The 27,707-nt window shown below is 36.7% G+C and overlaps 2 protein-coding genes and 1 non-coding gene across 4 annotated transcripts; 2 read left to right on the top strand and 1 right to left on the bottom strand.

Moving 5' to 3' along the window:
• Window positions 1-4,448: 4,448 nt before the first annotated feature.
• On the top strand, window positions 4,449-10,887 carry LOC113313435 (dolichyl-diphosphooligosaccharide--protein glycosyltransferase subunit 4A-like). Of its 2 annotated transcripts, none has more exons than XM_026562202.1 (2): window positions 4,449-4,732; window positions 7,765-10,887. In XM_026562202.1, exon 2 carries the CDS (start codon window positions 8,570-8,572, stop codon window positions 10,394-10,396), a length of 1,827 nt encoding a protein of 608 aa, XP_026417987.1. In that variant the 5' UTR covers window positions 4,449-4,732; window positions 7,765-8,569; the 3' UTR covers window positions 10,397-10,887. The 2 variants fall into 2 exon arrangements, with proteins under 2 accessions (XP_026417987.1, XP_026417988.1); XM_026562203.1 differs by having other exon boundaries at window positions 4,725-4,732; window positions 7,765-8,232.
• TRNAR-CCG lies at window positions 5,100-5,172 on the top strand. Its single transcript has one exon. It is a non-coding gene; the product is annotated as a tRNA-Arg (tRNA).
• A 903-nt stretch (window positions 10,888-11,790) lies between the features above and the next one.
• On the bottom strand, window positions 11,791-14,484 carry LOC113312682. The gene is made up of 3 exons (XM_026561419.1): window positions 13,918-14,484; window positions 13,673-13,840; window positions 11,791-13,590 (listed from the first exon to the last, which is right to left on the bottom strand). The coding sequence occupies exons 1-3, from the start codon at window positions 14,482-14,484 to the stop codon at window positions 11,791-11,793; spliced, it is 2,535 nt and encodes an 844-aa protein (XP_026417204.1).
• Window positions 14,485-27,707: the final 13,223 nt, after the last annotated feature.

Genomic DNA, 27,707 nt, shown 5'->3' with positions numbered 1-27,707 from the left:
AGGACTTGACATCAATGCCTCAACCATTTTACAAGATTACTTTCATACTCGTTTTCCTGAACCTAGTGATGTCCATAAGGAAGTTCAGTTGTTAGAAACCCATCCTCTGGTTGATGAGGTTAGACCAGGCTATGATACGATCGACTTTGTTTTCCCACCAAATATTTTTCAAACAATTGTGGGAACGTATAAATTTCAAATGTGTCAATTATTAAGTTCTGAGACTAAACCTAATTACTTTAGGATATTAGAATCGACACATTTTCTTAAGAATGACCACTACTCTCACTGTGGTCAATTATGTAAGTCAAACCTGATTGACTTAGAGGATCCTCAATTATTTAGGTTATTATTTTGTGCTTCTAAGTTCTTATTTAAGTACTTACAGACTCTAGGACCTAATAATTCGGATCTCAATTTTGAGGAGTTGCAGCCTAAAGAAATATATTTAGACCCTTTTATAGAACCTGAACCTGAACCACAATTAGATATAGATATCTTAATCAGGAAACTAGGTAAGGGCATGCTAGTCTTGTACATTTTCTTGGTTCACTGCAGTTTCCTTTTGTCAGCTCTTTTTGGTGTTAAAGACCCACAGTTATTCCGGCTACTGTTATACGGTTCGAGTTGACTAATACTTTTCTTAGTCTGGCTGAAGACTTTAAACTTAGCACTTCTTGGGAGGTAACCCAATCTCATGCAACCAGGTAATATCCTTCCGTAACTCTTTCATTTCAAATGGTAACAGTTTCTCCTTGTTCATGCTTTTAATTTCATCTTTAGAACATTGAGGACAATGTTAGGTTTAAGTTTGGGGGTATGGGAGAAACTTTTTAGTATGAATAAATAAACTCCAGAGCTTAGAAATTTATGCCTATTGAGGATTGCACTAACTAATCTAAGTGGATGGAAGCATTTTGATTGTAGGAGTTTGAGGAACCAATCTGATTAGATGGAAACATCTAAAGAGTCTATTCATAAAAGCACAGAGCTCAGGTGTTAGAAATAACATGATAGTTTCACCATATCTCGTTGAGTCCTTTTCACTTCTATTTTTATTTTATTTTGTTTTTAAACTATGTTTCTCTAAGTGATAGGTGGGGCCCACGATTCAAGTTGTTACCAATGCTAGGGTGAATTAGAGTGATTGAGATACCATGAAAAAAAAAAAAAAAGTTGAAAAAGAAAAAGAGATGAAAAAAAAAAAGATGAAAAAAAAAATGGTAGTTACCAAAAGTAAAAAAAAAAAAAAAAAAAAAAAAATTGAGACCAGACCATTTGACCAAAAGGAATAAATTCAATAAAGTCGACCACTGGTACCCTTGTATATGCCAGTGTGTTGATATTAGTCAGACTAGTATCTCAATCCATTAGGATAGGTTCATTTTGGCGGAGGCCTTCAGACAGATATGGGAAACGCCGTTCACTTAGTAAACATCAAAACCATCTATGTTTTCTATATCCATCTTCTTGATCTATCCATGTGATTAGTTTAGACTCCGAATATGATGTCCATAGTGCAACTATCTGAGTAGAGCTCTGTCACTTTATATGAATTTTAGTATGCTTGAGTGCAAACTCGTGTACATCAATTGGAATTTCGCATCAGGGTACTTCTTCCTGTAGTCAATAAGTATGCCAACCAAGGAGATTCTTTAGTGCCTTCCAAGGTTCTGCGTAGATAGCTAAGCTCTGGAGTATTAAGGTTTTGTGGGTACACCTCTGGTAAACCCCCCGGAGACAACACTCCGCCACTAGGGCCACCTAGTGGTTTAACGGCTTACTGCACGTGCTAAGTGTAGTCATTTTATTTTAGATTAGATTTGCTCGAGGACTAGCAAATAATAAGTTTGGGGGTATTTGATAGAGTCATTTATGTGTCTCATTTGTATATATTGTTAGTACTCGATATTGTACTTATTTGGTTATTTTATGTCTTTGTAGGTGTTTTTGGAGAAATAAGCTTTTGCGGCGAAATTGGCTAAAAAGTGGTTTTTGCGCTCGTGGGAGAAAATTACTATACGGACTCTCACTTTGGATAAGGGGTAACCTAATTAGTAAGGGGCACCCCGTTTCAGGGCATGTACTAAAGGGACACCGGAACTGGATAGGGGGAGGTCATCTTCAAAGTTTCAAAACTGGATTTTGGCGGGAAAAAAGGCAGCAGCGTCAACAGTTTTAGATCAATGATTTGAGTGACCTAGGAGGCGATTAAATGGGCAAATTTGGTACCCACGGACTCTACAAGACATAAGGGACCTGTTAGAAGCGATTAGACCCATCTAATTGGGCTGGATAAGTCAGAAAATCCACACAAAGTCAAGACAGTGCACACGGTTTCTGTTTAGGGTTTGAGATTAGTTTGAGAGATTTATGGGATATCTTGCGTGGGATATACATCAAAACAGTTGGGTAAAAGTCCTAGAAGATATTTGAGACGAGAGAATAGCTAGAAACAGCCTGTAACGCAACAAGAAGAAGATTATTCTTCAAACAACCCGTAAAGAATAATGGAGATTTCCAAGGGGTTTGATCGAGTTTCAAGGGGATTTAAAGCCTATAAATAGTTGGTTTTATGTCAGAGAAGGGGTATGAAGATTTAGGGGTCGATTGGGAGGCCAGCAGAGAGGCGCAGGAGGAGTTGCAGGAATTGTACCTGCTGCTGCTGCTGCTGCCATTAACAAACCTTGAAGAACACGAAGAACGGACTGCTCAGAGCAGTCTTATTTTCTGCAGCGTCAACAGCAGCAGCTGGGTGTCGTTGTTTTACTACAGCTCACTGGTATCGTTTCTTTCTGGACGAATTTTGTGGGTCACAGAACCACTGTTTTATATTTTTCACTCTTTTAATCATATTTTGAGCATCAAGTATGTATTTTGAGAACATGATTATTATGAGTAGCTAAACCCCAATACTGGGATGATGGAGGAAACCATTCTTTATGCATGAGTAATTTTATTTAATTCTTTTATGACTATTTGCACTATTATGAATGGAATTATGAATTTTATTGATTATTTGTGATTTTGTCTGATGATGTATGCTTAATCCATGAGATTATTGATGCATCATGCTTATGATTTACATATAATACTTACAAAATCTATTTTTGGCAAAGTAAGAGTCGATATTTGTTATCAATATAAGCTTTAATTGTCTAGAATTAATAATTGAATCGCATGAGTATAAGAATTGGTGAAATCCTGAGTCCCGGTATCTCTTGATCCTGTGACAATTTTGTATATATTTTTGTTTATAAATCTATTCAAGACCGAGCATCGAATCCGTATTTACCGCAAATCGAATTACTACAACAACTACCACTGTCATCTTGCTTATACACCAACAATACTAATGTTGTTATCACGAACACCACCTCTCACACTATTACAACAAAAACCACTGCAATCAATCCATTGCACCGCCGCCACTACCACCACCACCACCACACCCAACAATAACAAGCACCAATATTAGCACCACAACAACCAGCACCACTGCAACAAACAAAATAAGAACCATAATGACCACTTAACTTCCCATATGGATCACAATAACCTGATTCACTCACAACAACAAAAGAATCCAATATAAGGAGTACGAAAAATACGGGTCTTATAGACAGATTAAGAATCGTAATTTACTGCAACAAATCAAAAACATACACCAAAACCAAATTCACAAACCTAAAAATGAAGCAGAATCATACCTATAAGCTCAAGAAAATTCAATTTAAAATAAACAATCATTGAAATCAACTTGAAAATTCTACGCAACAAAAATTGATGAGCTATAAACTGACTATAAGCTCTTAAGCTCGATGGATCAAACATGCAAATCTTCAATTCGAAAATTTTCAGAATTTGAGACCTAAAACTATAAATCGCCGAATCTGAAAAATTAGTTTCTGATTTGATTTTGATTTCAAATTAATCTCTCCATCATAACATTAGTTTTCCGTTTTATATCTGGAAAAGGAAGTTGTCGTTGTTGAAACGGTGTTGGTCGTCTTCGTAACGGTGGTGGTGTTGATTTATAACTGAAAATTATTTTCTTGTTAGTTCCTCACCAGATCTAAGCTTTGAAAACTATTTACTCGTTGATTCTTTACCAAATTAGTTTTCATTAAAATCAATCAATCAAGAGTTGGGTGTGGTGCTATAGGTGGTGGATTAGGTAGTGATGGACCTGATAATGGCAGCGATGAAGATGGTGGTAACGGCAACGACGATGGTGCTGGTGGTACAGTGATGAAAATGGTGTCGATGAGTTCTTTTGATTTTTCTCTGAACGAGAAATAAAGAAGAAGCGAGTATAAGATAGGAAGGTTAGAAAAAAGATTATGAGAGATATTTTTTTGTTGATAATTTCAATTCTGCCACTAGGGGTATTAATAAAGATCCATAAAGATATTTGTGTAGGATCCATGGATAGTAGGGATGTTTATAACATTCCCACAAGTTGAATCCTACTCCCCCGTTAGACTCGACCTTAAAACGGGGGAGTATTTTTGAAGGGTCTTATACTCACGAGTCGCGTGCATACGCCCTGAACTTCTGGTTTATACTTTATAGACGCGCTTGACTTTTGGTTTACAGAAACAGAGCAGTCGTCCTCGTCCCTCAGCCTCTCTTAACTGTGAAAATCTGAATCCTTTCCTTCGGTTATTGTTGGGTGCGATCTGATCGCTGAAAGTGGAAACGGTATCTTTGGTGATCTAAGATAAAGACGGTGAGTAAATCAAATCTTGTTTCCTGTTCTACAACACAACAATTTTATTCTTATGTCGTTACCTTTTATTTTTGGTCAATTTTCTTTTCCTTTAATTTCTTAGATCTCAGATCTTCTTTTTTGATGTTTTGTTTTTACACCTGTTCTTATTTCCTGTCATATAGTATTGTTTGATTCGTATGATCTTTGGCTAGATTTATCTGGATGTAGATTAAATTGAAATTAGTGAAATAGTATTAATTGTTGTTGTTTTAATTTTTCTTTTCTGTTAATTTTTGTTATTACCATAACAAAAAACTATACTTGGTGGTTTAACTGAGTTGTTTGTCGATTAGACTTGAGAGTGTTGTGTGCAGAGACCAAAAATGGTCACATAGCGGAGTGGATATCGCATTAGACTCCGAATCTAAAGGTCGTGGGTTCGAATCCCACTGTGATCAGTTGCTTTTTTGTTCCTAGTTTTTTCATAAAAATGTCAAATGATTCAGCTAACAATGTATGATGTAGTTAGACAGCTTGTAGGAAATTTCTGGTGCTAAGTGGTCTCTGGAAATTGAGTTTTTAGTTTCTTTATGCAAATATCAAATGTCTCAGCTAACAATGTATGATGTAGTTAGACAGCTTTAACCTTTGCTCAGTCCATACTTTAGCTCCCATGCAGCTACACTATTGGCCCTACTAAGCTTGTCAAACTAGAGATTGATGTTGGGAATCACACACATTGCTGTTCATCAAATTTTACATTCAAAGAATACAAAATGATCAATGTGTAGGGGTCTGGTGATCAGAATTTTCCTTATGGGATCTTGTTAACCTAGCTGAATTTCGGCTTGGATCTGGCTAACACCCTGTCAGGTTCAACCTACCTGACTTGCCATTGTCTCAAGAACTTCGGCTAAAGGGCGTATCCACCAAAGGATGTATCTGTAATTTACCATAAGATGGGTCTATACAGCTAACAATGTATGATGTAGTTAGACAGCTTGTAGGAAATTTCTGGTGCTAAGTGGTCTCTGGAAATTGAGTTTTTAGTTTCTTTATGCAAATATCAAATGTCTCAGCTAACAATGTATGATGTAGTTAGACAGCTTTAACCTTTGCTCAGTCCATACTTTAGCTCCCATGCAGCTACACTATTGGCCCTACTAAGCTTGTCAAACTAGAGATTGATGTTGGGAATCACACACATTGCTGTTCATCAAATTTTACATTCAAAGAATACAAAATGATCAATGTGTAGGGGTCTGGTGATCAGAATATTCCTTATGGGATCTTGTTAACCTAGCTGAATTTCGGCTTGGATCTGGCTAACACCCTGTCAGGTTCAACCTACCTGACTTGCCATTGTCTCAAGAACTTCGGCTAAAGGGCGTACCCACCAAAGGATGTATCTGTAATTTACCATAAGATGGGTCTATAAAAGGTTAATCAGATAAGCAATAATCTTGAATACCAAAAAAGTTTAGATCTAGTAGGAGGGAAATCTTGGCGAGTTAATCAGATAAGCAATAATCTTAATACTCTCAAGTCACAGTAAGTTTACTTGGTTCTCTTTTAATATTGTCTGTATATAAATTTGGACACGTTTGATCTGTAATTTTACTGTTGGAAATCTAGGTTTTGTCTTAGTCTCCAAATTCAGATTCATATCTCATATTAAGGTTAGATAGGAAGAGTTGATTTTTTCTTCTCTACACAAACTCTAGGGATTCAGATGTTATGCATAGCTTGTATAGTTAGTTTTCTGTTAATATCTGTGAAGGTGATTTTTTTTGAATGCTATGATGTTGATTTGTGTTGAGGTCTAGATTTAGCTTTAGGGGTTTTCCCAATCTGTCTAGCTGTCTAGGTTTAGTATTTTTTGTCTCAGATGCGGATGAATGTGTGCTTCTCCAGAGAATCTTCAGCAGGTTCTCCCAGTTTCTTTCCTTGGAAAACATTCATCTGGATGCGGATTCTCTTTTCATATTTCGTAATTTTTGTTACGAATTATATGATCTTCAAAAGATTTACCTGGATGGTTTATTTTTGTTAAACCGAAGATGGTACTGTAGACCTAAGAGAGAAACTCAGTTATGATTTATAGATTGAAAACAGAAACTAACAATGGTCACATAGCGGAGTGGATATCGCATTAGACTCAAATCCCACTGTGATCAATTTCTTTTTGCTTTTTCTTATCAAGATAGTAGATCCTCATAATTATTAGGTTTTTACAAGGATAGTGAGTGCATTAAAATGCCAATTAAGTAAGCTGGCAAGGTTTGAATCAACTGATGGAGTTGATCATGCTAAGAGCTGTTAAATCCGGTCTTTAGCTCTTACTCTTTTTTCCCTGCTAACTTGCTGGGATCTCACCCTTTACCATTCTCCTCTAATTTGGCACTTCATTCTGTAACAGTTATGAAAGGGTTTGAATCAACTGATGGAGTTGATCATGCTAAGAGCTGTTAAATCCGGTCTTTAGCTCTTACTCTTTTTTCCTGCTAACTTGCTGGGGTCTCACCCTTTACCATTCTCCTCTAATTTGGCACTTCATTCTGTAACAGTTATGAAAGGGAAAGTGTTCTTAATCAAGTATGGTGCTCTGTTAATCGTAAACACACCGCGCATATTTTGGTTTCTATATTTGTTGAGTGTGATAAAGTAGGATTGTGAAAGTCAACCACATTACCAAATTGTTCCTTTCTGATAAGGAGGTTTAGAACAACTAGGTCTTGTCCGTTTCGTCTCATAAACGAATGGCATTTTTACATTACCAAATTGTTCCTTTCTGATAAGGAGGTTTAGAACAACCAGGTCTTGTCCGTCTCGTCTCATAAACAAATGACATTTTTAAAGTCTGATGTCATTGATAAACAGTACTTACTGCGTTGAATTTGATAAAAACTTGTTCTCAACTCTTTGATCCCTTAGTTATGCAATCACGAGAGCCAAAGGGTACTCTTATGATTCGGTAACATGAGTTTTGATTCTGAAATTCTTTCCCTTTCCTGGATTAATGTTGTTCTTTTGTTGTTTCTCTCTCGCAGATGATTGATGACCAGGATCTCGGGTTCTTTGCCAACTTTCTTGGCATTTTTATATTTGTTCTGGTGATTGCTTACCATTATGTGGTGGCTGACCCAAAATATGCAACCAACTAAGACATGTTTTGTAACGTGTCTACTTAGAGACTGATATGTGGAGTCAACTGTTTTTATGAGAACTTAAGTGATATACATGTTTAGTCAATTTTGGTAATAGAACCCATTTACTTATGGATATATATGGTTAATGTAGTAGTTAATTATGGGTGGGACTGCTGCTTTCATATATGGTTCATTGGTTCCAATTGTTAAATGGTTAAATGACGCATGTAATGCTGAAAGTTATTAAATAGGAGTAATATTGATGGCAATCCAAGAGAAGACCCTAATACTGGTGCTCTGATTCTTCTTTTGTGGTGACTGCTGCTGTTAGAATTCTTTTGGGGCTGAAGGTTGAATTGCTGTTATAATCTCTTTTGTGTTAGATTTTTTTTTTTTTTTTTGTGGTTTGCAAAAAGTTCAAAAGAGCCAGTTATTCTTGACTACACACTGCGGGTTAAGCCATATAGTGCCTCTTCCTGTAATTTCCTTTCGGGGTCTAAAACACATTCTAGGTGGCGGATTTGTTTACTGTTGCTTTTCCAGGTCTTCTTTGACGGAAGCAGAACTTAAAAGGCTTAGTTTTCTCCAACATAGGTCCATAGAGAGAGGTGCTCGATTCTGAACAACCTAATATATCTATGATTCACTCATGCATTCGGAGTTGTACTTCAAAATTTGATTTTCTCCCGCCAGATTCCCAGAGGTCATGCTTTCTTCACTGTCTATAACCTCTCCTTCTCTCCCCCTTGGCGCAGCTTCTAATTATCAGAACCCTACGACCACCTTCTCAAAATCCAACCAACTGCAAACCACTTTCCATCTTCTTCAGCAATGCAACAACCTTGCAGAACTCAAACAACTTCATACCTGTGTCATTAAAACCGGTTTCTCTCAAGACCACCAAGCCCAAAACCGGCTGCTCTCTGCTTGTCTGGGAAACCGCTGTTCTGAATCAGTAGATTACGCTCTCCTCCTCTTCGCACAATCATCAAACCCGACCGTGTTCATACGTAACAACATTATTAAACACTTGGCTGAAACTAATACTCCTGAAAAAGCATTTCGTTTCTATTCCTTCACACATCGAGATGGTTTCCCTCCAAATAATTACACCTTTCCGTTATTATTTAAAGTCTGTTCTCGGCTTCATGGGATCGAAGAAGGTGAACAGATTCATGCCCATGTTATTAAAACTGGGTTTGAATCAGATATTCATGTTAAGAATGCTTTGATTCATTTCTACTGCACCTGTGGTGTCGTTGATGATGCGAGGGCTGTGTTTGATAAAATGTCCGAAAGAGATACTGTGACTTGGAATTCGATAATTGCTGGTTATACACAAAATGGGTTTTCAGGGGAAGCTCTGAATTTGTTTAGGGATATGCAGGTTCATGGATCAGAACCTGATGAGATAACAATGGTTAGTGTTCTCTCTGCATGTGCTCATGCTGGTGCGCTTGAATTAGGGAAGTGGGTTCATGCATATCTTGAGAAAAACAATTTAGACGGTAAAATTAGTGTAAAAACAGCTCTTGTAGATATGTACTCTAAATGTGGGTTAATAGAGAGAGCATTGGAAGTCTTTGAGGAGATACCTAATAGGAATGTTGTCTGTTGGACAGCCATGATCAATGGCTTAGCCATTAATGGCCTGGGGAAGAAAGCTGTTAGTCTGTTTCATCTTATGGTGAAGTCAAAGGTTAAGCCCGATGAAATTACCCTTGTTTCAGTCTTCTCTGCTTGCAGTCACAGTGGTCTGTTAGAAGAAGGTAAAAAGCTTTTTGCTGATCTGAGAAAACGATACAAGATCAAAGCTCAGGTGGAGCACTATGGGTGCATGGTTGACCTTCTGGGTCGACATGGGCATGTGGGTGAAGCTTATGATTTGATCATGAAGATGCCTTTTGCACCAAATGCCGTTATATGGAGAACCCTCTTGGGAGCTTGTAATTTATATAAAAGGGTGGATTTGGGAGAGTTGGTTTTAAAGAAGATCCCTGAACTGGAACCTCATTACCATGGAGATTTTGTGCTTCTATCGAATATTTATGCAGCAAATGGAAAATGGGAGGAAGCAGTAAATATAAGGAAGATGATGAAGAAAAATAAAATATCAAAGATACCAGGGTGCAGTACCATCGAAATTGAAAACAGAACCTATTCATTTGTTGTGGAAGATAAGTCTCATCGGCATTCAAAAGAGATATACAGGATGTTGGATCAAATTGCCGAAAAAATAAAACTGGCAGGCTATGTTCCTGATACTTCAAAAGTATTAATCAACATGGAGGAGGAAGAGGATAAAGCAAATTCACTACTTCATCACAGTGAGAAGGTTGCAGTAGCTTTTGGACTTATTAAGACTGCCCCAGGAATGCCACTACGGGTAATGAAAAATCTTCGTGTCTGTGATGATTGTCATTGTGCCATGAAGCTTATCTCAAAGATCCATGAACGAGATATCATTCTAAGAGATCGCAATCGGTTCCATCATTTTAAGGGCGGCCTTTGTTCTTGTGGAGATTATTGGTAAGTGTACTGCTTTATGAAGTTTTTATGCTTAAAAAGCGACCGATGTCGAAATGGAATATAAGGCTCTAATCAGCCAGTAAGCTTCACTAGACTGAACAAAGAAGGGCCAAGTGTAAAACGGGCGGCACAGGCTAGTTTAAATCCTGAACGAGACAGGTATAACTCGAATCGTCACTCCAACAGCAAGCCCCATATCGGTTCTATCCATAGCAGAGGTGCCAGAAAAGAGTACGTAAACAAATTTACCATAGAAGAGGTAAGTTTCACTATTCTTTTAGAATACCTTAATTGCTTTCTAATTGAATAATTAACAACTTTTTTGTGCGCTTAAGTTTGGTCCCGATGCGCTTAATTAGTGGGTGATATCAAATTTCATTTGCTTCGTTAGTGCACATATGTTACCTCTTTCATTAGTTCTCCTTGTTGTTATCATCATTATCATTACTTACCGTGGACCAAATCGTTATCATTATTTATTTTTTGTAATCTCAACTCTCTCCAAATATAATTTGTACTAAAAAACAGCTTCAACGGTGTATTTGACCAGAAACAAGAACAGAGAAATCCATATATCATAATATTAGCTTGCATTCAGATTTTGCCACTCAAAACGACATAACTTTACTACTCCCTCCGTCCCATTCCTAAGTGACCTATTTGATTTTAGATTTTGTCCCAATGATAAGTGATCTATATCACTAAACAATGAGATATTCCGGAATTATCCTTTTAGTTAATTATAAATAATATATGAAATATGTATAATTTGATAGGCATGTTTATATTCGTTACATAGGTGTTTTAAAATGCTTTTCAATTGTATGAAATTTGCGAACATCCGTGGAGTATTTTGAGAGATAAACCATTTTTAAATTTCACTATTTATTATTCATAAGGGTATAATTGTAAAAAATGATTAAAAATACTATTTTCCTTGCTTGTCTTAAAAATTGTGCAAATTTCAAATAGGTCACTTAGGAGTGGGACGGAGGGAGTATAAGAAAACTATAAGCACGTGCAAGGCCAAGTCCCTTGAGGGATTTCTGTAAAGTGTACCCAGCTATCTCCTAAAAATGGCATCCCATTTGAATACAAAATCTTCAAACTTGATCCCTCTAAGAACTCTATTTAGGATCATTTAGGAGGTTGTACGCCAGTGCAAAGTATAAGCGCTAATCTCTTCTACCGAGAATGTGCATCTATTCTCTTTCCAAGTTCAATAAAAGGCCAAATAGTCCAGTATTATTAATCTCAACAAGAAAACTGTCTGAGTGTCTCTCTCCAAGCAAAATCAGAGTAAATATCATTGTTGAACATTGGCATCCAATCTAATCCAAGATCTCCTAACAAGTTCAACCAGCTCTGCTAAGCACTGTCGAATAACTTACATCGCTTTTAGTCGAGTACTGTATGTTGCTCTTTGTTATGTGTGTGCAAAGCATTTATCTTGAAGTAAATATCTGACATATTTATATGGCTTGTAGGATTATCCCATTGAACCAATTCCTGAACACTTTTCTCTATCTCTCTTGTTTCTTTCATTAAACTGTCAATCCAAAATCCCAATGCACTCAAACAAAGAACCAATTGGCTCTTGATTTTGTCTCGATCATCCCCTTCAAAACCGTGAGATTCATCAACCAATTCTCTAGTATGTTTCACAAAAGAACTCAGAACTTTTTCTAATGCCTCTTCATTTTCGCTTATCAAAACATTAAACTCGCTTCCATTTGCCACAGATTGACCTGATTCTACGTCACAAGAGATGTTCTTACTTTCTAACTCTTTTTCTAGTTTCTCTAGAGATGCTACTGAAGTTACTTTCTCAAAACATTGTACAGAAGAATTGACCAATTTTCTTAAAAGTTGTAAATCTTCACCTATCAATTGTTGAAGTATAACCCAAGTTGCACCAAATTTATGAGACTCTTGTACTAAGAGACCAATTGCTTGTGTTGCAAAATGCATAACATCCACCATTTTTGACAAGGAACCTAGTAACTTACCATAACAGACACCATGAAAAGGTATGAACCAAAAGTTTGGTTCTACTCCAGCTTCTGCAATGAAATTGCATAGTTCATTAATACTGACCCTAAGCTTATTTTCTTTCTCATTCAACTCCTTCAAAAACATCTTCGATTTGTTTCCAGAATCAATGCAAAAATCAATCGATTCGACGAACTCGTAAAGTAACTTTAAGCTCTTCGATATTCCACCCCTAGCCATTGTAGAGGCTCTAGTGGGTTGCAAGAGAATTTCCAGCATGATTGAACAAGAAAGTCCAATGAAGGCTTCTGTAACTCTGACAATGGCGAATTCACTTGGGGGTCCATAATTCTTCCTGCCTAACATGATTAATGCAGCAATGACTGCTGATACAGCACCAGCTTGATCATACATTCGACTTCGTCTCAGAAAACTAGCGAACATAATCCAAGGAATAAGTGACAGAAATCTAAATACCAAGTGTCTTGTAAAAACAAAGCAAGCTAAGAGTCCATATATGGTTCCTAACACTGTTCCTTGTGCTTTATTATTTGCAATCTTGTATGTTGCTTCTCTTCCACCTGCCATGCCAACCCCGACTGTAAGTCCTGCCCAGAATCCATTCTCTTTATTAAAAATCATCCCAAATAACACAGCCAGACCTAATGAACCAGAACATTTGGCAGCATATATCAATCTTTTAGTACTAGTTCTCCTGAACAAATTGCTGATCATGAATAGTTTCTTGGTGCACTGATATTGTTTTTGCATCAACTCTTGAATATTGGTTCCGGGTTTGTTTGTGGAGTCGGCACTTTGACTTATCATAGATTCATCATTGAGAAATTTCATGCAAAATAGAAAGAAGAAAGATGGTAAATCATTTCTGGTAAGGAAGTTAATGGTATGAGGAGGTTGGAGGAACAACTTGGGTAGAAGTTCTTTTCCGTTAGTTTCAGGAACAGTGGAGGTGCAACTAGGTGAAGCATGACTAGCTTGGTTCAAATGCAAATTTGTTTGCTCTTTTAGTGTAAATAGAAGACTCTTAAGTTCTTGATCCACAACTCTGACAGGAAATGAAGTAGAAGAAGTTAAAGCAATTTCAATCCCTTTTAAGGGTATTTCTAAGGCTTGAAATCTGTCTGTTGGATTCATGTCATACTGTTTAGTCAATCTGTTCAAGGGTTTCTCCCACTGCATGCTTTTCTGTTCAAATAAAAAGTAGTTTACATGAGAATTTAAATTGCTTTTAATTTCATCTACTTGTAAAAGTTGAAAAAATAAGCACCTGTTTGATTTTGATGTTTTGGATTAGAGTGGTCCCTGTTCTGCCCAAAGATTTTGCTTGAGATATTGATGCTAGTGCGGATGTTTTGTTTTCAGCACAAAATGCATTCACTAAAAGATTCAGTCTTCTTGAAAAATTCTCTTTGAACACCAAACAATTTTTTCTAACCTGCAACATCAGTACTCAAAATTTTATGCAAAAATCAAAATGTTGAGCTGAATTTGGGGCTTAATTAGGTTACTTACCTCGTAACTTGCGAGTCGAGGGTACGGAAAAACCAACGCTAAAAGAGCAGCAAAAGCACCAACACCAGTACTGGCCGCAACGTGCACCGGGTGCATAAAAACCTTGGTGTGAACACCTTTGACAGAAGTGACCGAGTATAAAATTACAATTTGGGCAAGAGCGATCCGCTTACAAATCAGGTGAGTTGATTCTGGCAGCATAACAGCAAAACTTGTGAGTGTCACAGCAAGAACAGATGCAGTAATTGAATACCTAGCTGGTCCAACAAGCCATAAAATTAAGAAAGCTGGTACTGCTCCTTGGCAAGTAGCAAATAAGGCATGCCAGCAACCTTGAACTGTATCACCTAATGTCGCTTCTGTTACGACAAGAATTACCGTTACATACGACAAAGCTGGAAATGCTACTTCCTTTTGGAGTACAACAGGGCTGAATAGGGTTACGAAACCAATGATGGTGCACGCTAATGCGGTCCTGAATGCTGCTCCTAAACGTGATTGCCAGTATGCTCGTGTTCGACTGATTGTTTTTGTTATTCTTGCTTGTTCTTTTTTCGTTGTTTGCATCTTGTGTGATGGGATGTGATGCACGGATGAAGAAAGCAAAACAAGATTATGGATAGATTAGAAAGAAAGTAAAGAGAGTTTTTATTCCATCCCAGGTTTGTTACAAGTTTGGTAGGTGTGTCATTTGAGAAGTAGTGAAATAGGTTGTTTATGTAGTAAGAGAACCAAGAAATTAAGGATGACCGCCTATGTTTTAATTGTCATTTATTACAAAGAATTGTCATTATTGGAAAGGATTGCATACTTCATGAAAAGTTGACAAAGTGTGAATTTTACATTTCCAGAAACAATATCAGAAAAGATAATTCGAAAATATGCTGAGAAACGTGGGAGGGGTGCCAACCAATTAGAAGAACAGAATTGGAAGCTACATTAAGGTAGGAGTTTTCCAAGCCCTGGATAACTAAATAAAAAACCTGCCCAGATTAATTGAGGTATACCCAATAAGACAATATCTGGTCATTATGAAGTAAAACCAAGCCACCCCTTAACCTTGTATTTTCTAAATGGCTAATATGTCCTTGTTTAATTAACATTAATCTAATTAGGTTAATTAATTAAGTAGATTAAAACTTCTCCAATTATGAAATTGAGTTATGAAATTTGTTTTTGATTGAACTTATTTGGGAAGGTTTTTGATGAAAAAAATTTGTTTTGAGAAAATCTTTTGGAACGGAAATGAAAGCACACTACCTTAACACTTCTAAAGAGGGGATTGCAAAGATGTTGTATGAAATCATACTCAAAATTAGATCAGAAATCAACACTTTCAGTTCTGAAAGTATGAAATGTCGGCAAGGTCGACGATGAAGACCTTGCCGACTTTTTTTTTTGACATACAGGAGACGACAGAAAAAAAGTCGGCAAGGTCTTCAAAAAATTCCCTGCCGGCTGTTGAAAATACTCTGTCGGCTGTTGAGAAAAATGTATTAGTCGGCAAGGTTTTAAAAAAAAACCCTGCCGGCTGTTTATTAGTCGGCAAGGTCTTCAAAAAATACCTTGTCGGCTATTGAAAAAATTTACAGTCGCCATGGCTATTATGAAAAGTCGGCAAGATATGCATGTCACGACCTTACCGGCTGTATTGGCCGGCAAGGTCTTCAAAAAATACCCTGCCGGCTGTTGAAAAAAATTTACAGTCGCCATGACTATTATGAAAAGTCGGCAAGATATACATATCACGACCTTGCCGGCCAAAGACATATAAATCATAATTTTTGATTTCTAACCTAATATAACAATTATATAACAACCAAATCACACAACAGAATGATGGGTTTAAGTTTATACATCACTTAGAGTCTTCTTTTCGCCGGCCAATGTTGGAAAATCAATGTTGAAGATTTTGGGTTGATGGAACAAACGGAAGAAGATGAAGGGGAAGGGCAGAGAGATTAGAGAAGAGAGATTAGGGAAGATTAAGAGTTTTTTAATTTTAGGGTTTAATTTTCAGTTAATTAGTTCAAGGATATTAAAATAAAATCACCAATTTTAACCACCCCTTAACAAGAGCACTAGGTCCATTTTGATTTGGGTATACCCAATCTCGCCACAACAAAAAAGGAGAGAGGATACCTTACCTGTAATAAAATTTTCTTGCATTCGTCACACCTGTGGGGAGATCTGGCATCTTTTGACTGCAAAGGGACTCCTCATTTAACCTCAGTATACAATGGCCCACAGACTGCCATTTTTGGCAAAAAAGAAAAATAAACTTAATTGCGAAGACATACATACTCTATCTAGACGCAAAAACCTGAACCGAATCCAAACCACTAGCTTTTATGTCCATAGAGTATACTGACAATTGTTTCTGTTAATACGAGATTTAGCTTGACGCGACGGCAGATGTCAGCATGATTTGTTTAGCAACAAAACAAAGTGTTACCTTCTCGAAAGCCAAGCAAGAAGAAAAATCCACAGGAGTACTCATTTGCTTTACTTTTGTCTTTCGCCGATCCATCTCATGTTAGCTATTTTGTCATTTGGTCGACCCTTTGAGATGGGAATGGCATCTGCCGGTAATTTTCATGGAACATGATGTCTTTCTTTTCTATCAAAACAAACCGAAAGATCAGTTAAAGCATTTCAACTTTCAAGAACCACAAATAGACTAATAGTGTGCTGCCGAGTGCACGTTTATGTGTAGGTGAGTTAAAGTGTGTGCCTCAGCCTGAACACTGAAGGCGTGATCCAGTTATGATGAGTTGCGTCATGTATTACTTAACAGCATCGATCTTCGGCATTTTGCTCAATATTTGTTTTTTTGGGAGGATTATCTACGTACTCTTTTTTTTTCTTTTCTTTGTAAAAAAACCTCTAAGAGGTATATTTTAAGTAGATAATGAAAATGAACTAGTATTTTTTTGAATAATGAAAATAAAGACGCGTGAAAACGTCAATCCAACCTTCTACGGAGGATGAATTGACTTAGTATAATTTTAGATGTGACAAAAACTAGATCCTAATAATTTAAAATATACCCCTTAGGGGTACTTGTGAAGACCCCTGAAAAGGAGGGGTATTTATTCAATTTCCACTTTCTTTTTCCAGAGATTTGGTTTCTCTTTTTATGCATTATCTACTCAATAACTGTTCAAGTTATTTTGTGGTTTGATCGATTTTTGTAGGTGATTTCTTCCCACATATCTGTTGTTTGTTACTTGTTCTGCCAATTTCTTTCTCTTTTTCAGTTTCAGTTTCAAAATGCTAAATCCATATATGTAATCAAATTCGTTTTCTTTTTCGTTTTACTTTCAGTTCAATCAAATTTTAATACCATTATGACAATTAGTTCACAAAATAAGATGCTTTTGATTACAATTAATATTTTATTTTCAAATTAAATTTAATTCTAATTTTATTATTCAATATATATTTGTTAAAAGACCAATGCATGATTCTCATCTAAAAAATCAAGTCAAAGACTTCCCTATGGATCAAGCAGGAAAAAGAGAAAAGGAGATACACAGGTAATAAATAGGTATTACACCTCAACATAAGGAATCTGGTTACCACATTTGACCAATCACAACCAAAACCATTATCAACAAACAACTTCCTTTGGATATCGTCGCGTCCCTCAAAAATATAATTTTTCTTATATGAAGCATTAAGGGCCTATCACCCGTCGACATCATAAACCATATCCACTCGCCAATTCCAACACTTCCCCTGATGCAATCCTGATCTGGAGAGTGCTGATCGCATTCTGCCATCATGTTGCTGAAGATTCTAGGCATACCGATCCAATTATAATCTTTGGGGTACCACTTACCCTCGCGTAGTAATTCTTTAATAGTTTAATAAATTTCATGCTTCACAAAAAAAGAAGTTCTTGTTTAAGAATGATGCACAATCATCCGTGTTTTTGTTTTATGTCTTCATTCGAAATGACGAGGGTACCCAAGTATACCACGATCTTTTCGTTTCAACCTATATATAAGTCCAATGCCAAGTATGATCGTCTATGGACAAAGTCGAGACAATACAACAACAAGGTACACACTTGATATTAGTTACGGTATGAAACCAATATATTATAGGATCACAATCAAGTGTATTGGATTTAACATACAAGTGCACTTAATTAGAATAAGACAATTATAATGAGGAAGTAAAGTAAATGACACCACATGATTTTCTTAACGAGGAAATCACAAATAAAGAAAAACCCCGGGACCTAGTCAAGTTTTGAATACTCTCAGAATTAAGCCGCTATACAAAGAACAAATTCAACTTCGTAAAGTTGAGAACAAGTAATATACCCGTAGTTACTTAGTTCCCTCAGTATCCATGCACCTACAACCGTCTGGCCAACGCAGTGAATCCCAAGATAGAAATCACTATCCTGAGTTGCTTTACCGATGTAAAGTCTTAAGAACTCAACTCCTTTTGATCGTCTTCCAAACAGTAAAGAAACAAAGTTTTTTGATAACTACTCCAATAAACTCATTTGTCGGGTAAGATCAATCCAAATCCGAAATAATCAGATCTAGATTAACAACTATCAGATTCAAATACTGAAGAATACCACCAAATGATAATTGCCGATCTATACGACTATTTGATCAAATCCATCAAAGATAAATTAGATCTTAGTCGGATCCCAGCCGATCAAGATTTGTGCACAAATATCACGAGATGCGAAAACCAATCAAAAAAATCTTTTTGTCTTTAAATCTTCAATTGCCTTCTATTGTACCTGCATAACACAAACTTGATCCCACTTATGATCGATCACGCATAGAACCGAGTCTGTTAACAATTGATGATCACAAGTTATCTTCAGATCTAAAAACAGTTCTGAAGATCCTGTCAATATTTTGATCTAGTTTGAGTTACATTATGTCAGAAGAGAAGGCTCTTAAGAATAATCAAACTAAGTGCATTCAAAGTTTCAACAACCGTTAGTCAATCAAATCAATAACGAAAAACTAAAATAATAATGCAATTATCTAGTTTCCCACCAACGGTACTCGTAGAGTTTCTTGATCCCACAGAAGTATTTAAACGAGCGGACGTAAAATATTTCGCCTAATTTGGGTACTTTCCTCTCCGGATAGTCGGCTCCACAAGAAACAACACGAATGAAGTTTGTTTGGCTCTTAGGATAATTTTCAAGAAATTCAAACTCAACTATTTATAGATCATGGTTGTTTGGACAACAAGGAAATTCCAAAATCGAAAGATTCTTAAGATATACGATATGTATCTAATTTCGGTTTTCATATTTCCAACTAATACCCAACCTGTAATTCCGAAATCTCTTTTTAGAAAATATCTAATATTAATTTATTATTATTATTATTATTATTTACTTTGGTCTGATTCTCACATATTTACACGTATAATTATTATTATTATTATTTCATTAATGTTCTGGTTGTTCACTATTTTTTTTCTTTTAAATGGTAAAAGTCTAACATCAAAACTAGATAAGTAATTTGGATTTTAACTATAAATACGTACAAATTAATGGTTCAGATAGGGACGGACTTTTTTGATAATGCTCCCGTATGGACGTGCCATTTACTATTATCCAACTAAGGAATTCTATACCAAGAAGGGTTAAAGAAAAAATCATAATTACCCGTAAGTCAAAAGTTATTTTCGCTTATACAAGCGAATAAGTGATACCAAGCAAAGAATAACACCCACTAGTTATTCTTCCACAACTGGATCAAGCTTCAAGGTGGAAGGATCCATTTCAGCGACGCAGTAGTGGTAGTATCCGTAAACGTCTGTACTTCTTAGTTTCTGATGTTCACTAAGGTGCGATGATGACTCCTGATCTATCATGTCAAAGGAATTTGACATCAATGGATCACAATTCTTTGCGTAATCCACTCCGGAAAATTGTTTTAGTATTTCGTCAAGGGTTCCAGAGAACGATCATATTTTTTTTTGTTTTTTTGTGTAGTTCACCGGGGAGTTCGAAGGAGAATAGGGAAACACCAGATAAGAAGATTATGAGAGAACCTACATTTGTGAGACTTTTCCATGATTCTCAACTGGAGCACTGTTTGGTAGTGGTAGAAGAACACCACTAGTTACTTTTTATCAACTGGAGCAAGCATCAAGGTGGTCTGATGCATTGCAGCGATGCAGTAATGGTAATATCCGCAAAGGTCTGTACTTCTTAGTCCTGGTGTTCTCTAAGGTGTGATGTTTCCTCTTGATCTATCGCTCACAAGGCATTTCCTCTTTGGGATGGAATTTCCTTGCGTAATTCACTCCTGCAAAGGAGAACTAAGTACATGCCTTGACATATGTCCAAATTACACAACACACGTCTAGGGGATTGCATGCTTCCGTGGTTCAAGGTTAAGTGATGGACTTTATTGTCTTGGTTTGTGCGATCGTCTAAGTACTTCTTAGTTTCTGGCGTTCACTAAGGTGTGTTGTTGACTCCTGACCTATCGCTGACAAAGGCAAAAACGCTTTGGCTCCTGGATTGACGACCACCAAGTATATAGCAACATCGAACCTGTTCTAAGTTGCAATGATTCTATAACCGAATTTCTTGAACCCGTCTCATATATCAATGTTTAAACTTTCACTAAGTAATATTTAACATTGTCTAAAGTTGCAAAACTTCCACGGCTGAATTCCTTGAACATGTTATCTGTGCATTCTCTTATCTGGACAACATCGATGTTTTAATCTCTTCACAATGAAAGTAACATCCAAATACTGTGGTTAATCGTTTTAATGTTAAAATAAACTCAGTTAAAACACATGACACTTAAAAAAAATACTAGAACTAATTGTCATGTTATTTAATAACTGCAGACAAACGATACAAACCAAAATCAGAACACACGAAATTACTTATACGACACACGTTATATTATAATTTAACAAATTAGAATATATTAATTTATTAGTTTTGAACAAATTAGAGTATTATTAATTTATGCATTAGGGACCTATTAAAATTTAATCTTTTTTATTAGTTTCTAATTTAACGAACTATTAATTTAGTATGTTTTTCCTGACTCAAGACCGAAATTTTTTATTATTTTAGCATGATTATTAATTTATTGGAAAATACAATCTATCATTCAACAACCTTATTAATTTATGAAAATTATTTTGTAGGGGTATTATTACTCTAGGTAATCCACATATATTCGGTGGAAATCTTTGTTTGACCATTCTGATTATTGCTACAAATTTCTTCGCTAAATAACCTTGAAAACAGAGAAGATCCAACAAGAGTAATCTGGATGATTGTAAAGATCACACATAATATTGCTCAAATACCATCTTTTTTGATCAATGCAAAGAAATATTGGGTTTAGGGGCAATGGATTTTCTTTTCATGTTATATATTTCTTCTCAGTTTTTGAATGATAAACACTGTTATTTTCCTTATGAATTTTTCACGTCCAGCTTTTCTCAAGAATCAATTTGAAACTTGAGCCTTTTTTTTTATCATAGGTATAAACATTTTTAGTTTGATTGTTTTAAACTATAATAAACACCATCATTTCTTTCATGATTTCCACGACCAAGTTTTTTGGGGCATTTAAATGTCTGTATATCGCCTTATTTTATGGTATGTGTTTCAAAAATTACACATCAATTTGTAATCTACCAATTATTATCATACTGGTGAGAAGTTTCTGGATATCATAATTTTTTGTGTTATATATCACTTACCAGTTTTCGATTCGTAACCTACTAGTACTTTCAAACATCTACATATCACCTTATTTGCAGGTTTGTATGTGGAAAGGTTCACAAATTACATATTTATTCTTAACCTAATGGTCTTTGGTCATAGTGGTGGGAAGTTTCTGGATGCAGGTGAGAGACAAGTTTAGGTTATCCAAATTATACTTCGATTATTAACCTACCAGTCCTTGGTCATAGTGCTGGGGATTCTCTGGATATCACCTTCTTTTCTGTCCATATATCGTCTACTAGTTTCTGAATTTATAATCTCCCAGTACTTTCAAATGTTCACATATTGGTTTTTTGCGTATGTGTGGAAAGGTCTATAAATTTAACATGAATTCTAACTTTCCAGTCATAATTTCAAATGTTCACATATTGTTTTTTTGCGTATGTGTGGAAAGGTTTATAAATTTAACATGAATTCTAACTTGCCAGTCCTTTGTCATAGTGATGGAAGTTTCTAGATACAATTGAGAAACAAGATTAGGCAACTCAAATAACACATCAACTTGTAACTTATCAGTCGTTGTTCATAGTAGTGGGAAGTTTTTGGATATCAGTTTCTTTTGTGTACACATATCGCCTAACGGTCTTTGGATTTGTAACCTCCAAGTACTTTCCAATGTCTACATATCGATTATTTTGTGTGTGTGTGGAAAGGCTGAAAAATTACACATTAATTCGTAACCCGTTAGTCCTTGGTTATAGTGGTGGAAAGTTTCAGAATATCTCCACATACAAACTACAAAAAATGACATAACTCACGACGTTATATAAATATTAAAAGAGATTCGGGTAGTTTGAATTAACAACCCTGCCATCCTGCCTATACAACAAGTTCTGCTAGGAAAGCGAGTACCCAAACCTAGCTAAACATATAACTCAAATGATTTGACTTGTTTTTAGTATTTGATCAGACTTGGAACACTAAAAACCCATTCAAACTAGCTTACGTTTATGTTTTGCTCCGAAAACCATCGCCAAACTTTACTTGTTTCCATAATAACAGTTTCAATAAATTTTGAAGAACTTTTTTTGTTAGAAAATACTCTCAAAATTTAGCCGCTTGCAAATGAAACTCATATGACCTGTAGTAAAGGTCAAGTTCGATTGAGTTGACTTAAGCTTCCTAACCGAACATTAATTATAATTAGTAGTATCTTTCAAATTCGTCTATAGGTATAAACTGTAGTTATCCCTACACATGTAATGTTTAGTGATAGCCAAAATATCATTTAAAATTGGCTAGGTTGGTAAGGATTCAACCTAGACGAATCTGCTTAGTTATTTTAAAACACAACAAGTAATTTAGTTATTTCAAACTGCCAAGTTATTTGGAAACTCATGAGACATTCTATATCCTAGATAAAAGTAACCCAATTCATCATACCCTAAAAAAAAAACCTTCCAAATAAAAGGGGCTATCCCATCTCCAAATTTGGATACTCTACACCTTAAGAGAAGACGACTTTTTGGGGACCATTCATCATATTTTTATTAGGTCATTATGAAGTAAAAATGAGAATCCCTTATTATATATTTATGGTAATGGCTAAAGTGCCCTTATTTTTATTTTCTTTTGTTTAATTTGGAAAAATATTATTTCATGCTTAATAATTAATACTTATACAAAGCCTTTAGTTGGTAACATAGCAACAAGCTGGGCTCCAACACCTCTTTGAATAACAATGCCTAATCTATGAAAAATAAAATTACCAAAACCACTACTAGCATCGTTATTAACAATACAATTCTTCAGGCGCTTGAAAAAACACAAAGTATCTTCACCAAGTTCCCCAAGAGTAGAAAACGCTAAGACACCCAAACCATATCCAAGTGAAGCACACTTTTCCAAATATTTATCCTGCTTACGCGAAACCGCCTTAGAAATAGCTTTACCTGGGACAAAAGAACGAATGCCTTCACCAGTGAAGGGCGAGACACCTGTGACATCCATGCAAACATCTTGACCATTCTCCCAGTTGAGAACAAGGATATCGGCAGGCCTCAAGTCCTTGCCATCATCTGACACCATACCAAGAGATACTTCCTTGCGCGCAGGCACGTTAGCTTTGTAACAAATATCAACTACAACATCTCGAACAAGATCATGTCGAAACTTACTTCCAACATCTTTAGCACAATGAAGCACATGGTCCCAAAAAATGTCCATAGATTTGTTACAACTAGAGCATAAGCCATTCTCAACAAAAAGTGGGATGCCAAGGCGATAGCAAAGTACAGCTCTGAACTGTCTAGACCCGAGGCACTGATTAAGCCCACTAATGGGGACAACCAATATATAATCCTGAGCATGCTTAACACGGTTACACTGCCACAAAATGGAATCTCTTGCAGACATAGAAAATTGGTCTGGAATTTTCTTCTTGACTGCATCAAAATAAGTGACTGCCAAGGAGTGCATGGAAGGGGGGGCAGTATCATCGACACAATAAGAAGGAGGTTATCCACATACCTGGATAAAATTTTGAAGAGCCAACTGATAAGCAGAACCTTTGCCTGTTGAGAATAAATCCCCCAGAATTATTTTTTGTACCGAAGCTGTCTGACTCTGAGAAGCAAGGTAGCAGTAGGTACTGGTGTCAGCCATGGTGTAAATGCCTAGTCCACCATCTCTGATAGGTAAAGTAGCTAATCTTTTCTGTAAAGGGTCAAAACCCGCACCATCACCAGTAATTAGTAGCCTCAAATACCTAAGTAAATGGTCATCAAAGAGATCAATGGCACGTTGCAGGGCTGCTGGATTGGTAGTACGCATTGCAAAGTATAATCTTGACACACCAGTGCAATTGCGAAGTAATAGCATCTCACTCTGAGGGTCTTGGAGTTTTTTAATTGCAGACATTAGTTGAACAGTCTTATTCACCCTGTTCACCAATATATCACTAATAAAATTAAGATCCAAACTCACTGGTCCCCCCAAAAGTTTAACGCCATTGGTAGGTCTACCAATATCAAGTGGGAATACACCATCAGCAGTGCTTCTGGGGTCAATAGAAGGCCAAAATACCTCTGTCTTCTTGATATTGAGATGTAAACCCCTACTTGGCCCTTCGGTTTCTATTATACTCAAAGCCTTAGCAACTTCAAGTGTATCACCAATAATCGTACCATCATCAAGGTACCAGGCATGTAAATCAAGCTTACAACGGGAAGCAATAGACTTCACAAGAGGGTGAAGAGACAAGGCAAACAACAGAGGACCAAGGGGATCACCTTGTTGAACACCGAGTGCCGAAGACAGAATATACTGGTCATAATAGAGTCGAGCAGGTCTTGAGTAGAAAAATTCTACCCATCGAGAAATACCTGGACAATGAAGCCGAACCTCCCTGAGGAGATGAGATCTACACACCATATTGAATGCATTGGAGAAGTCAATAAGTAGCATTGACATCTTGTCTGACTGCCCCTTCAACTCCAAAAGGCCATTAACAGCATGTAAAATGCTTTCTCCCCCTGCAGGCACCCTAACACCAAATTGGTAGTTCCCTAAATAGGAAGTCATGTCCTTGCCGACTGAGAAAGCAGCAACCTTAGAAACTAACCTTCGTCAAACCGTGCCGACTGCAATAGGCCTTAACCCTCCATCGGGTTTAAGTAGCGGTGTTAGGGGTGCACTAGCTATGAACTTGATTAAACCGCTGGGGCATTTGCCTTCCAACCAAAGATTAACCACCCCTGTGATGGAAGAAACTAAGTCATCCGCAACTGCAACTGCTGCTCCACCCGAAACATCGATTAAATGTTGTGCACGTAACCCATCTCGGCCGCACGATGTGCCTTTTGGGAAGCTCTTGATCGCCCCAAGAACTTCCCGGGAATCCACAAAAATAGGATCAACGACTACTGGTACATCCGGAATGGTAGGTGGAGGCGCATCCGTGTGCTTCGATTGCAATTCAGAATAAGTGCTTTCATTACGAGGAGCAATCCCATTCGAATAAACTACTCGTATCGCTGCTGCAAAGTGACCAAAACTTATCTTCTTTTGGCATGCAATGATGTTGGCCGCTGCTTGCTTCTTCTTATCTACCTTCTTACTCCCCTGATGACTCGGCAGTTGCAACAATTTGTTAACAAAAATGAAGCAACCACTAGCCTATTTCCAAACAGTTAAGGCCTGATTATCTTAGGTCTATATAAGGTCAGAGTACATATAGGTAGGAGAATAAGTTGTATCCAAGAAGACATACAAGATGGATTGAGCAGTACCTTGTCAAGGCAGGCCTTCAAGACTCGAGAGAAGTCGAGTCTGCATTTATGGGGAATGAAAGCGACGGTAGTGAACTGCCTTTGGAAGGCTGCATTGAGCAGTTCCGGAGATAGAGAGACAATCTCAATATCACGGATTTCAGCCCCCCTGAAGTACTTCCAACAATCCGGTCTTCAACAAAGTTATCCAATCCACACTTAACACTACCACAAACAGCGTCAACAGGCCTTGCCAAACCGTGAATTAGGAATTTTGCTAAAAAACCATTGCTAGGGCCTGCAATAACATCACCATGGGAAACTCCATCCTGACCTTTACAGGAAATTTTCCAACCATGAAACCGCATACACCTGATGCATAGCCACATGCGTAAACGGAGCAGAACCCTCTCGAAAGCAAGGTAAATTTGTGAGTCCTTAGAGATTAATTCTCTACAGCTGTTCTTTCTAGCATCAGAGACGAGATGTCTGTCCTGCATATGTTTAAGGATCGACCCTTTAGCATAACCCCTACCATTCACCCTATTTGGACAACCATCGAAACTCCGGAGTGGACATTGGCAGTAACCTGCTTTTGTTTCTTCCGTACAAGATGAAGATGAATCACTAAGAGAGCTCGGGGACGCAACAGTCTGAGAAGAAGAAGGAGGAGAAAGCTTCTGGGACCGTGGTGAAGACACTCTGGTGGTCCTAGGCATGGTATCGTAAGAAAAACCCTAAGAAGAAAACGTAAACCCTAAAAAAGGAGAAAAGCAAAAGCAAAAACAAAAACAAAAACGATGAGGAATGAAAAACTGCAAGTTTGGGTTCCTAAACGATTGAAAAACAAGAACAAAAATGAACACAAAAGAAAACAAAGGAGAAATCATGGTGATTCAGTAGCCTGGCATATATAAAAAAAAAAAGAGAAATCATGGTGATTTATTTAATACATATTTTTTGGACTTATTTTTTTTTGGTTCAACTGTTTTTTTTCCCCAGTCGAAACTCAATCTGTTCTTCATATGCGAAAGACAGACTGATGTCCAATTAGGAAAAAAAACCAACCGAATCTTAATATATTCTTTGTAGGGGAAGAATAAACTGAGATTCAACTAGGAAAAAAATGAACGTGCAATTGGGGGATATGAATTAATATCCCCATCCAATAGTTTCTGCTAAGGGGTATTTTTAGGGGCGAAAATATTAAACTACCCTTTAAAACAATTAAAATTAAATCAAATCTAAATATTCCTAGTCCCTTTCAAATTCTCTTCTCCTTTTCTGTCGTCTCCTCACTTTGAAAACGTTTTTTTTTACATCGTCGGTATTGTATTAGTGATGAAGACCATGCCGGAAGTGATGAAGTGTTCTTCTTTTTTTTACATCGCCGACATTGTATTAAAGATGAAGACCATGCCGTAAACTGTTCCTTAGTTAGTTGACAAGTATTCAATGTCGGTAACTGGTGTCGGCGTGCTCGATAAATAACTTACAATGTCGGCATGGTATGTTGGGAGTACCCATTTTCTATACATTTTGTAACATTTGTCAGCATGGATAAAACTATGAAGACCCTGCCAGTAATAAGGTTGCCGACATGGTATTCATACTTCATTTATGCTGGCACTCTATTTTTCAGGTGTGACAATGGCGAACGCAAGATCAACGGAGGATTCAACATACAATCCTTGTTCAGAAGACTTGGAGACATCTCTTTGTTCACTATTACATCTCATTTTAACCAAATTCCGATTTACATTAAAAAAATTCATTCTACTCTCACCCAAGTGAAATGATTGTGATTTATACCAATCATTATC

The sequence above is a fragment of the Papaver somniferum genome, chromosome 9 (assembly GCF_003573695.1).
Source record: "Papaver somniferum cultivar HN1 chromosome 9, ASM357369v1, whole genome shotgun sequence".
Taxonomy (NCBI): domain Eukaryota; kingdom Viridiplantae; phylum Streptophyta; class Magnoliopsida; order Ranunculales; family Papaveraceae; genus Papaver; species Papaver somniferum.
The sequence above is the reverse complement of the archived record's forward strand: the minus strand, read 5'-3'. Positions and strand labels throughout refer to the sequence as shown.